General features: G+C 36.9%; 1 protein-coding gene across 2 annotated transcripts; it reads left to right on the forward strand.

Moving 5' to 3' along the window:
• Window positions 1-286: 286 nt before the first annotated feature.
• Window positions 287-13,751, forward strand: LOC120347590 (uncharacterized). 2 transcript variants are annotated; one of them, XM_039417629.2, is made up of 5 exons: window positions 287-389; window positions 10,416-10,540; window positions 11,210-11,368; window positions 11,784-11,932; window positions 13,245-13,751. In XM_039417629.2, the coding sequence occupies exons 2-5, from the start codon at window positions 10,498-10,500 to the stop codon at window positions 13,272-13,274; spliced, it is 381 nt and encodes a 126-aa protein (XP_039273563.2). In that variant the 5' UTR covers window positions 287-389; window positions 10,416-10,497; the 3' UTR covers window positions 13,275-13,751. The 2 variants fall into 2 exon arrangements, with proteins under 2 accessions (XP_039273563.2, XP_039273565.2); XM_039417631.2 differs by lacking the exon at window positions 287-389 and adding an exon at window positions 9,257-9,844.

Below are 13,751 nucleotides of genomic sequence, written 5' to 3' on the forward strand. Positions count from 1 at the left end.
GCGATATTATTTTTTGTTTCTAATCAAGTTTTGAATTTAGGTTCTAATTCCCACCGTTATTCAATATAGTTAGTGGTCTGGTCGGAATAGCTACAATTCTACAATAATTTCTCCATACCCGCAAGTTTGCACAAACTAATCGAATGTTTTGTCAGTGTAGCCTTAGTCAATAACTGTGAAATTCTTGAAAACATATTTTGTTTTTCATCGCATTGCCCGAGGGCAAATTTATTCCGCGTGATTCGATTCAAATTATCGCTCAGGCTTTTCATAATGCCAGTGAGATGAGAGCAGCGTCAAACTTTTCCAAAATGGATAAATATTTCTGCATTGCGATCGTATTCTCGTTTGCTGTTGCTATCAATGGACAATTATATTAATGGGCTCGGGTAAGTGGTGTTATCAAACAAACTTTATCTTTGGTTAGCAATCTTATTCTTTTAGTGATTGTTTTTGTCGGTCTAATACAACGGTGCACAACCTGCGGCCGTCGTGAAAAAATAATGCGGCCGTCCACATACAAAATCCTATAAACAACAACAACAAAAAAAGTTTAAAATATAGGATTTCGCGTATATTGAAGCAAAACAGAAGCACTGCAAAAAAGTCAGACGACACGATGCGTCACAATCTGGATGGTGAATTTGCTGTTGGTGATTTCCCTTCACGGTTCAGATTGATCACGCATTTCGGCATCCTAGCAACGTAGAAAGATAGCCTAGCAACGTAGCAAGATGGCCTAGCAATGCATCCGCAGCATACAGCCGAGGAAATTGTAGCAGTTTTATTTGATTCTGACTCTGATTTGTATGACAAGCCTGATGGTGAACAAGAAAATGGGACAGGAAAATAACCTCCCCGACTTTTGATTTTTTTTCAAAAATTGTGCAACCATTAGGCAACTTGCTGCAATATATCTGCTCAAGAATAGGTCGACCGAAAAGCAAAATCCGTTTAAAATGCAAATATTATACTTCCAAGTAGTCCTACATACTTTTTTAATTGGGCAGACTGCACTCGAATCCCATGCGGGAATAGTTATGTGCGAGAGGATTGCTGGACTCCTCGCCCCCGTAGGTTAGTTCACGTAACCGCTGGTCGGTTACGACTTCCCCACCATCAAGTTCCTGCTTCCGAAAACAAATACCCGGCTAACTAGTCCCATATCCGACCTGGACTGGTAACCAGGCTAGGGGCCGTGGTTTGCCATATGAAAAAACCGTCTTAACGGCTTTCCTCTCCCCCGGAATAAATAGGTAAATCCTATCCTGGCAGTTTGTGGACAAAGCTTTTATTCTGATAGTTTTCTTTATATAAACCCGCGGAAGTTTAAAGCGCGACAAGAGAAAAAGGTGTACCCGTAGTATGTGCACCAAGATAGGGCACAATCTGAACATAGTATGTGTACCAGGTTAGGGTTATCAGGTTGCGCGCCATCTTGGTGCACATACTACAGCAACGCCGAGAAAAAACGTTCATGTGCGCGCCCTTTCAAACATAAACTGTCGGATTAGGATTTTATGCTTGATGGAGATCCGTCTGTTGACAAGGGCCACACTAAATGGCTTGTGGTGTTGTGGCCCGTCTGTTGCACACCCCTGACCTAAGAAGTATAATACATTCACGGCATACTAAAAATTGGGATATTGCGTTTGTGAAGCTGCAGTTTAGAATGAAGTTTTGCAGTTTAATATTGTGTTTTGCAATCTCGTTTTGATGACGGAAGTCACATTAAGTGTACTCGAAAAATAACGACTGTTGTCTAAAGCTATTACTTATTCTCCGATCATTTTGTAAATAATTTCCTGTCAAAGTAGATGATGTTATTCCCTATTGTGATGGCGGGGACTTCCCCTTAATTTATCTCCACAAAATAATTTAGTCAGAAGCACAACAGTTGTAACTGCGACGACCCGAGCATGACGCTGACAATTTATACATTTTTCCTCGACCGGCTCTCTCGTTTTCCATGCATTTAATTTAACCATTTTCTCCTAACTGACTTCCTCAATTCGACTCACATTTTTCGAATTGTGTTATTCAAAAAAAAATATTTGTTTAAATACTGTTTATTTGACGTCATCTGCTGCTGTATACAGCAATTCGGGTGTCGCTCACACGTTAACTTAATAGTTTATTCGCTCCTCGTCTATTTTTACTGTTTATTTGCACAATATTTCATGCACGACGGAAAAGAATATCTGAATCTACAATTCAAAAATAACCGGAATGTATTTTTCAAAACGACTTGGAAATTTTATTAATTTCATGAACTTTTCCAATTTTGAATTATTATTGGATGGAAATTTTAGTAAAACTGCAATTCTATATGAACGTTTTGATCGTGTTAAGATCAAGCTTAAGAGCAAGAGGAACCTAAAATTAGTTTGAAAAACACGATTCGCTGCAGAATGTAAATATATCCGTGATTAAAACCGTACAAATATGGTAGTCAAGAATTAATCAAATCTTTTTCCATCAATTACAACTTTTAGCCAACACCGATACCGGATTTTTGCGATGATACCATTGGCCGATGCCAAATTGTCCTTCGGACACTATATGCTGTTCAGATGGATGCAGTTTATCCTGCCGATCTTATTCTCCCAGTAAGATAAGATAAGTTTATTTCGACTCCATAATCAGCAAAAAGGCGATAAAATGGTTGATAAAAACAAATAAATAAAAACTGATTATGAAATCAGGAGAGTAAACAAAACCTTGGACAAGGTTTAAAACGTACAGAATATAAGATGGAAGGTATTGCCAAAAAGAAGTGGTACGTGTTCATTCACCTAAGTAAGAATTGTTTTTTTTTTCAATCGATTTATAAGCATAAACAAATGCTCTTTGGGTTCAGGAATAATTAAAATGGATGAACTTGTCTTAGACGGTTAGGGGTAAGCCATGACCTTTGTCACTCAGCCCACGCTTTTTCGCCCAAACGTATACTTGGAAAAAACAACGACAATCTATGACATGGGTCGATGAAAGATTCCGTTACCGGCCACAATATATAGTTAATAAGCACAATTTCATGGTAATGATTTATGGATTTTGTTCAACAATTGGTTGTGTTATACCTCTTTCATATTAATCGCCAAAAGTGCACGTTATTTACTGGTTAATTACGTTTGGCAGATTTGTTGACATCGCGGATTTCATGTGAAAAGGAAAGATTATAAAGGCCCCGAGCAAATATATCAGTTCTTAGTAACGTCTATTACAGCGCTTAATACTATTTGCGAGAGGGGTTCACATAGAATTCTTCTCTGGGGGAAGTAACATGGGCGATAAGTTCGACGGACTCCACCGAGACGCTAGACTAGATAGACATAGCAAATTCCATCCATCCTAAAGTATAACGCATATACAGTCGCCATTCTTGACCTTTATCGGTGATCGAAAAATGTAGTGTTTCAACATTTGATGGAGTCGTCTTGTCGGCTTTTCTCTTTGAAGACAAATAAAAAGATACATATGGAATTGAGTACAGTAATAGCTTCCTATACACAACAATGAGCGCTTCTCCACGACCTCGTTTAAAGATAAAAATATCTTATTGTAATATAATTGATCTCTGTAAACATTTCGACTCTCCTTCGAAATTCCGTTTAGAACAGTAACATATTTTGCCAAAATAAAAAATACTGACTATGTAGCTCGATAAAATACAATTGGTGTTTACAGGAAATAATGCTTCGCCAAGTCTCGTAAAATATAACGATGGTCGCTAACAAGTAGTACCGACGCAATAATCGGAAAAAAATTTAAAACAAAACATGAAAGTGAAACAACAAATTCAAATTAACACTACGTAGCTATTTTCTCTAATCATTTATATCAATAACGAGATGTGGCTGACAGGTGAAAGTGTATAACATTAAAGATCTATAAACGGTACTCCCGTGGTATGCGAACCAAGATGGCCGCCACCGAAATGTAGTTTGTGTATGTATTTAGATTCACCAGTAAATACAACATATAGATTTTATGGAGAATTACATTTTTACCAACCACGCCTTATTTATAGGAATGTACGTATTGCCAGACTATGCCGGGTACGAAAGATATCGATTCACTAATGCTTTTTAGGTGCGATTGTGTGCAAAATTGAACAACATAAATTACGATTAAATTGGACCGCGGAGGAAAATTAATTACAAACTGCCACGTCAGCAGAGTGAAACCTTCATTTTAAAAAAAGCGTGTGTCCACAGTCCGCCGTGATAAAAATTTTAAATTCGCGAATGCCGGTTCTGATATTTTTGTTACTGCTTAATGGCGATAATTATGGGGTTCACTCAATTTTTTATATTAAAAACTAAATACAAAATCAATCATTTAAATAATTAGAGGGAAAGGTGGTACAAAAATATTTGCTTGAGCTTGACAGAGTCAGTCACATCGTAAACTTTTCGTTAAGTGGAGCTAATTATAAACGCCCCGAGAAAATGTATCAAGTTCTCAGTAGGCAGAAACCACTGCGAACATTTTTGCAAATATTATAAAAATCACAATGTTTTTTTATTGTGGAATATTACTTGTCCAAGTCTCGTTAAAGCTAACGATGTTTTAGATTTTATTTGAGGGAGGGGCAAAACAAAGTTAAGGTTGGGGTTGATAAAATATTGGCTGACATCGCTGAATTCCATCAATGAACAAACATTCTAACTGGGGCAGGGATTTTTTTTGGCGCGGGCTGTCTACAAAACATAATATTTTGACCCTTTTTTCGCAAATTAAAACTATTGTACTATATGGAATGGCATACTGTTTTGTATGAGAAAGATGTCTTAGCGCTCTTTCTGAATACTGTACTTCACTGGGTATTCAATTGTCCGATTTCTTCGCGAATATTTATTTCTGAAACATTCAAGGACGCGTAGTATAGCGTTCGGCCGACGCAGGCGTGCCGATTCAATTTGGATCGCTATCTGTTTATGTTGCTAATTTCTTAGGAATGTCAAGTCTAAACAATATGAACGGTGCGAGATTCCATCCTTAGAAACATGTATGATAAAAGCATTATTTGTTGGTTTGATTCACCGAAAAAGATCAATTTGATTTTGTATTACTAAATACTATCGTAACCCGCACTTATTTTGACTGACACTATTGCCACTGTCACTGTTGGTTGAAACAAATTCGTTGAAATTTTAGTTTTTATGAGGAGTTTTTCTCTGACGATTTTTTTGAAATATTTGTGAAGTCATCAAATCAATTTTTCCTGTGATACTATTGGGGCATTTAGTTGTATTAAAAATTCTAAGCACAATAACAGTTCAGGCCACTTTTTATGTCGTTTTATTGATGTTTTAACCTTTCAGTTCATTTTTATTAATATTTAGAATCCTGCGAAACAACCGCCGATTGCTCAGGAAATAAAATTTGCTACGAATTTCTACCACCGCTCGCTGTTTGTGCTTGTCCTCAATTTGTATTCACAGGGGATGATTGTATGGGACGTTAGTATTCTTGTTTTATTTCCCATGAGCGTAATCTACTCTAGTGCAGTTAGAGTTACCTCGGCATAAAGGAAGCGTGAGTGGTTGAGGTTTTAATTCCATTCGATGCGGGAAAATGCCGCTATTTACACTTTGTTGAATTTGATGTTGAAAATCTCATGCATCTGGAACAAATAACTGGCTTACTAAAAACTAATTCCATACCCTAATGCAGTGGTTCCCAAACTGTGGGTCGCGTGAAGATTTTCTCGGGTCGCATAGTTTCTGTCAAACATGCCGCACACAAGTGACTAGGATTTGAAGGTTGGAATGTGAAATTTGTGCTGGTCGGCAAGTACCGTAAAAGTGCCAAACTCAGTATTTTTCATCAATAACTCGACCATTTATTGTCTAACCGGCGCCAAAATTGCTCGGCAAAACTTTCATGTGGTACTTAACCTTTCCAGCTGGTCGGCAATTACCGAAAATAGTAAAGGTAATTGAGTGATAGCGTTACGAGCGCCAATAATATTTTCCTTTCCATAGCCTTTTTGATCATGTTACATCCAGGCTGCCAGAAATTATGTTGGTATATTATTTTGTACCAGTTTAGCTTCTTGGTTATCGAATATACAAAGCAAAGTTGCTTTATTTGGCGATTGACCCTTAAATATGTGATTTCCCCATTTTTCCGTCGCATTGCCGGACTTGTTCATATATTTTTTGGCCAACGTTCACCGTCAACGTCAACATTGTTCCCATTGAGATAATTAAACTGATATACTAATTTTTGAATTTGCTGAATGTTTCTTGTTGCGGGGTCGCGAGTATCTGTAGGCTTTGATTTTATGAAAAATGGAGTCGCGGAAAAAAGTTTGGGAACCACTGTCTGGTAACCGGACGAGCCATATAATCAAGCCGTCCTATCGGTTTTCCTCTCCCCCGGATAAATATGTGAATCCTATCCTAGGAGAAGCGCTAAAGTAAACAGTTTTCATATTGTGCCTGATCATATTAATCAGCATAATTTATCCTGTTTGCACGTATTGAGGATATCCTTATCACTAGATGTCGCTCGCCATCTAAATGAAAAAAATCACAGTGGTTCTACTCACTTGTCTAGTTCCAGTTGCTAATTAATATGTTGTTATTTTCATGATTGTGTATTTTGAATTATTATAATTGTTTGTCTCATATAATCGTTTCTTTCCTTTATCAGGTGTTTGAATTCACCAACAGGGTGTCGCTGAGTCTTTCGCGAGCACTCCGCTTTTCGTTTTGCTAGTTTTTTTAATATACGGGGTGTCCGTAAAGTACCTTCACAATTTCAATTTGGTACAAAGTCAGTTGCCAATACATCTTAACCAGGTTTGTTGTATTTTAATCAGTAATTGTTCAAGTATTCGAAACATCTGTAAGGCCAAAACAATATATGGTATCAATAAATTCCCTTTACTAGTTCATAAAAAAAAATTAGAACGTACTGTCTTTATTGCCTGACATTTATTCTTGCACGATTTTAATGATTGACAATAGAAATACAAGTACCCTGACTTGACAGATGTCCTTCTACGAATAATCCAGTCGATCTTTGCAAGGCATCCGAAATAGTTTATGAATGCATCCGTAAGGATCCAAATCGTGTCCGGATGGAGAAATTTGTTGCGTAGGATCAAATGAATGTTTTCCAACAGGTCAGATAGATAGTAGTACCATTCGGCCAATACTGTATCTGAGTACCTGCTTGTATTATGATTTTAAAACGAATAAGGAAGTTATGTCTATTAAGTGAACGGGGCTCCCGAAGTATGCGAACCAAGATGGCGGACATCGGAATGTAATATGTGTACCAGGTTGGGGTTAGGCCATAATCTTAGCTATAAATACTACGGGAGGCTCTTGGCTAATCTTCAAACTGATAATAGGACTAAAATTGGAAAATTGGAAAAAAATTATCGCCTAACCCTAACCTGTTACCCATGTTACGTTCCGATGTCCGCCATCTTGGTTCGCGTACTTCGGGAGCACCAAGTAAACTAATAATACTATAAGACAGTATATCAGGGACGGCGGCAGAATCAAATGGTCAAAAATTATATTTTTATTGTGAAAAGAAGATTCTTACAACTCTTTACAAGTGAAATGTTGGTATGATTTCCCATGATTCGTGACTTGACGGGTCACCGAATAAACTTAGTGGTCAGTGGTTCGCCGACCCTGCTATATATATTTGATCTTGTATTATCACAAGTTTAGATCGAAACTATAGCCATAGTTTTGCCACTTAGAATAAAATGAACATTTCTAAAGTGAGCGATACTCAAATTTATGAACACGAAGACCAAAACGAAGTAGTACGGGTATCTAATTTTTTACAGTACCGGTACCGTAATCAGAGGCATACCCAAGTTGAGAGACGGAGGCCTTTTTTTGAACTGTGAAGGAAAAAGCATTTTTCTGTATCATATATAGCAATTTTTCGTAGCTTTAAACGTTTCTTAGACTCTTGAAAACCCCCGTTTTTTTCGATGGGCCCACTAGCTGTTACGGTCTAACTTGACAATTAGAAATAATAGACCCTCTCTATGAGAATATCTGGCTACGCTCCTGATCATAGTATTTCCGATTTCGACTCATCACCGAATCGCATCGATCAACTTAGCGGAACCGCCACTGGGTGCGCAATTTTCAATTTTGATGACGTTGTTCGCACATACAAAAAACAATCCCTAAGAACCCACAGGATTTTTTGATTAAAAAAAAATTAGCCGTCTAGCGACAACAGAAATTTTAAATCACTGAAAATTTCAAAGAAATTGGTCCAGTAGTTAAAGAAAAAGGCGATTTTTCATAACAATAATACCAACAAGGACAACCTAATAACGAAACGATCCATAGACCTACTTTGTGTCCAACAAAGGTATTGTCTTAATGAAGTAGAACATGGAAAATTTCCCAATCAACAACAGGGTTGAGGTCGTGTACGAGAAAGTGTTGAAACGACAAGTTGTCGTGGATCGCCATATAAATAAGTCGTCTCTTCGAGGTTAATATTATGAAATCAAATGTAATAAGAGTATTATAATACGGTAAAAACGCATTTTGGATAAAAAATTATTTATTTTTATGGTTTTAATAGTTTGTGTGTACATGATAGTTACTGCTAGTTCAGGGCCTTGTTCGAAGAAAATTCATATGTTATAATATTTTTATGTAATCGTACTTATAAAATTTGCAGCGCTCTCTTTAAAGGCGGCGATTTTTTTGCAATTATTAAAAACACAGGCCAAATATTTACCAAACCAGTATGCAATAACATGCGCGCACATGATAGTACTGCTAGTTGTATCTGCAAAGTCACGATTATTTTTGACAGTGGAATTGTACTTGGCCTCATGGCTGCGCCACTACATAAGTTATATTCTTAGATACTCGTACATTAGTAAAATTCATAGTGATCCTCCGAATAGATCTTTAAAAGTAAATCTGAATCTAAAAATAAAGTACCTACCCAATATTTGAAATACCACAATTATTATTTTTTTCACATTTGAATAATGTTTGAACTCTGAATGAACTTTGAAGTTTCGTTACAGCTAACGATTATGAGGTTTGATTTTATCGGAATCAATTTTAAACACTCCAAGCATTACAATAAATACCCGGTTACAAGCACTGCTGACACGATAATCCGATGAAAGTGAAAGGCGTTTGACACAGAATGGTATACAACAACGCCAAATACAAATAAACACGACCGCACATTTTTTCTTTTAATTAAAACAACGGGCCGCAGGAATTGACGGAAACGCTCACCCTTCATGACCTCTAACTGTTAAAGTTACTTATTGTTCAGGAATGTGAGGTCTAAACAATCATTTATTAATAAAACAAGATTTGATATATAATCCGTCAGCGAAGGCACAAAGTCATTTTATTGAACTACAGAATATTATCCCCTATCTCATACGCATCAAACACCTATACCAGTGGTCGGCAAAATTTATGTACTACTGGGCCAAACATTTATATTGATAGTTGTTAGCGGGCCATATTAATTTCCGCCTATAAACAATTGCACATTAAACATCAAATTATGACGCACCCGTTTCTGCACCCTCCATTTCTGATTTTAATTACAACCGACAGGGCTGCAAGTAAACGACAAACAACTTACACGTGCTTTCTCTTAAGCCATTTACAACATAACAAACACTATTGTTACGACATACAATCCGTGCGCAGATAATAATAACTTTATGGGCAATTTTTGATTTTATGCGTTAAAAGTGAGGTCTTCGAGGGCCACAAAAAATTTTCGCGGGCTACATTTGGCCCGCGGGCCGCAGCTTGTCGACCACTGGCTTATACAGACACAAGGTCAGTTATGACTAGAGGTGAGCAAAACCGAATACTTTTTATCAAATATTTCGATTAATTTTGAAGAATACCGAATATTCGAATTACGTTAGATTTAATCTACCATGCAGTTGATGCCACGCGGTCAATACTACCTTTGGAAATTACTGGAAAACGAAAACGTCAACAACGCGCAACGGTAACAACGCGCGTCGACTTTCCTCTCTTTTTAACCGCATCTGTACTATTTGGCGTTAGATAAAAATTGCATTTACCTGTATGTTAATATTTTGTCCGTCAATCCTCAGTGCTGCATTCCCATTAAAATACTGAATAAATCGACAGTAATAGCATTTCTACGTGGTCACAATGATGATTCCCTACAAATATTACTAAATTTACAAAACGGTCTGCGAAAAAATAGTTAAACTTCGCGTACATTATGCTCATTTAGAAATTGTTAAATTCCAGTCTCATCTCCATCTCATCTTGTTACTAAAGGCGAGATAAATGAGTTAAAACATTATCGCGCCTTTTCTTGTTGTAAGATTAAGTTTCAAAATTTCCCCCACTAGTCTCAGTTTTGTTATTAACTTTGTATTCCTACAGGCTGTAAAAACGCCATCGATCTGAAAACATGAAATGATCAGCGGAAACTCTGCATGAACGATGATTCTATTGACGGCTTTACATGCCAATGCCCACTGGGATACAGCGGATTGATGTGTGCCAACGTAAGTTTCCACATTTTATTGAATTCAAAATCAATTTCTTAGCATTTTGGGCTATTCTCGTCAAGCCAGACTGTGTGGTCAAAATTTATTTTGAACAAGTTCATACGATTAAATGAAGCAGTAGAAAACCGGTACCATTTTAACAGGGGTCCACTATCTGCACTGTTCTTTATATCAGAAAAGTGTTTTATTCCAGAAATATATATTGATATTCTTTATGGAACAACTTTCTATCAAAACGCTCAGCGAAAAATAGAAAATATTACTTGAATCCCATTGCAAAGTTGGTTTTTGGCGAAAACACAGATTGATATTTTAAAGTACATCTTACTTGAATAGTATAAATTTCGTTTGAAATAATAATTCAGTTCAGAAACCAGTATCCACTCGACTGCTATGGTATACAAAGCTGTAAATATCCAACCTGGTTAAATCGCTGTACAATAATAAATAATTGGCGCGGAGTAATTTTGAAAATAAAGTAATTTCGGAGCAGTTAATATTTTCAAAATATAACGAAAGGTTTGACCTCCAAAAGCGTCAATGCTATCTGGTATCTCTCCGTAACTAATTGGCATTATTTTCACCCCAAGCAGGGTGGAGCAATACTGCTGATTCTTTGGTGAACTAGACGCGGAAAAGACTGATAAGTTTTTATATACCATCCAGCAATTGCCGGTTTTGATGCGAAATGTTCATTTCCCGAAGTTTCTGGAGATACTTGTGATGAGTTTGAAACTACCCCGACCTGTACAAAAGCTGACGATTGTGAAGACGATGAAGGATGCTGTTCAACAGGTTGTGGAACGGATTGTGTGAAACTTTCAAGTAAGCGGTTGACAGGGCTAAAACAGTTGAAGCAAAAACGCGACTTTAGTTAGTTTAGAGTACTTAGACAAAAGCTTGAAAAAAAAGGAGTGCCTTGATAGAAAAAAATTCAGCAAAAATGCGCTCTTAAGCCTCCTATATTTTTCTTTTTGTGCGTCTGGTCAAGCACGCCGCACGTCTGCACTGTCCGCTCTGCGCCGCGCACAAAATTGCTTTCTAGCCGTGGGCTATGAAAATGCATTTTCTCGAGTGCAGAGTTGCACATTGAGAAAATGATTTAATAGTTGGATAACGTAGCAAGAAAATTTAAAAGCCTCGGAATGGCCTTTGACTATTATTATGCAGAATTAAGCTATCTATGTTTAAATCTTTAAAGTAAAATCAAACACTTAATCACAATCTTCTTTCATTACAGATAAGAAACCACCACGAAAGATTTCAAAATTCGCTCTCACTGCACTCCTACTGAGTTTAACAAATCGTCCCAACCAAACTGTACTAAGAGCACCATTTGTACAAGTACCACCAGCCGTGCCAGCGGTAAATTTGCTCCAGCATTTACAGGTACCGAAGAACATTACTTTTTTTGTGTTATTCATTATGGTGCTCTTTATCTTTTCTGTCATTATGGGGGTCGCTGTGGGCGATAAGTTTTAACAATGAAAATTATGGAATTTACAAGCATTTTAATCTCAATTGTTGCCCTAAGTCACAAACTCGATGATTGAAATACACACTCCCGACCACGATGAGTAAGAATTCGACAACTGTGCACGCGCGCATTTAGCACAGTTTTTCACAAATATACACTTACAAAATGATGAAAAAAACAACACGTTTGCCGAAAAAAATCTACAACAATGATGGAGGGCTCGTAATAAACAATTGGAGAAATAGCCAATCCCGGACATGGTTATGGAGTCATAGTTTCGCATATTTTTACCGGAGTCGGGGTTTCAAATTCTAGAGAGTCGGAAATACCCGGAACCCTTATTTCTCCAGATTCCGAGTTGAAACTTATATGGCGATGAAAATAAATCAGATCTTTTGAAATGCACTCAAAATGCGTTAACTTTACTGAGCTTGTTTAACAATTTTTTAAAAAAGGATTGCGTTCGCCAACATTTAAGATGTTGAAATTTGATTTTTCGGTGTTGAGAGCTGGTGTCGAAATGTTTCAGCGCGATGGTCAATTTTCGTACTCCTGTAGTATGCGAACCAAGATGGCGGACACCGGAACATAGTATGTGTACCAGATTAGGCCATAATTTTATTCCAATTTTCCTTATTGGACACGTTTAGTGGACATAACGATCGTTTTGGTTTTATGTTGTTCGTGTTGTTCTTTGACATCTTTGGGACACCTAGTGGAAATATTAATAAACCGCTTTTTTCTTTGATCACTGGACCAATTGCTTTGAAATTTTTAGTGGTTAAAGATGAAATTTTTCCCCAGAAGGCTATTATTTTTATTCATTTTAAATATTTCTGTTAGCTCAGTGAGATTTGTTTTTGTTTGCTATGACTTTCAGTCAATCCGCTGAGTTGTCACACACAATAAGGCACATGTTTCACAATAACTCGCCAGAAAGAAAAGAGTCCTACTTCAACATTGCCATAAAAAATGTGGCTTCAAAAATAAAAACTAACGAATTTAAATTAATCAAGTTGGCCGCGATTCGTAATTTACTATTCAATTCGAAATGCCCAGCCCTAGTCAGAGGTAGTTTGGTACGATGCGACCAGTATCTTTTAGTAGGAGACAAAAATAACATTTTCAAACATGTTTTTATTCCTATAATATTACTCGTAGGCCAAGCATTTTCTGCACGAGACATATTTTCCTCATACTATTTCATCGTTTGATATATTTTAGGTGCAGCATGTGGTTACGGAGAAGCTCTAATTCATGGATGTCCAGATGTATGTCAAGGTGCTCGCTGCGTGAATAATGGGTCTGCAATTTGTAGAGTTCACCCATGCAATGGGTGCACGACAAGGTGGTACAATCGCCAGGGAAATGATGTCACAGCATACTGTGGCCAAGTCGTGGGATAAGAATGGATATCAAAATAAATGCTAAAGGTGAAAGCATCTACTGACTAGTTGAAATTACGGTCTCAAATTAAATAAGGACGCAACAAGATGTGTAAACTTTGACACTGAAAATTTGCACGAAACTTCTGGAAGATTTAACATTTGGATTTAAAAAACTTCGAAATTGAAAATACAACAACAGGCTATAAATTCAGTCAAATCGTTCAGACTATACAACAGTCCTGGTGATATTGTAATCAATGTGTATTGATAAAATATATACTGTTTCATATAATGTATATTTTTTTGTATAGTGAGTCATATAATGTATATTTTAATAAACGCA

This window comes from Styela clava, chromosome 11 (genome assembly GCF_964204865.1).
Source record: "Styela clava chromosome 11, kaStyClav1.hap1.2, whole genome shotgun sequence".
NCBI lineage: Eukaryota > Metazoa > Chordata > Ascidiacea > Stolidobranchia > Styelidae > Styela > Styela clava.

What these genes read in the sequence shown, in the direction of transcription:
- LOC120347590 (XM_039417629.2), top strand. Translation starts at nt 10,498, where the DNA reads ATGCCAATGCCCACTGGGATACAGCGGATTGATGTGTGCCAAC. An exon ending in GCGGATTGATGTGTGCCAAC is followed by an intron (nt 10,541 to 11,209) that starts GTAAGTTTCCAC and finishes TATACCATCCAG; the next exon opens with CAATTGCCGGTTTTGATGCG. An exon ending in ATTTGCTCCAGCATTTACAG is followed by an intron (nt 11,933 to 13,244) that starts GTACCGAAGAAC and finishes GATATATTTTAG; the next exon opens with GTGCAGCATGTGGTTACGGA.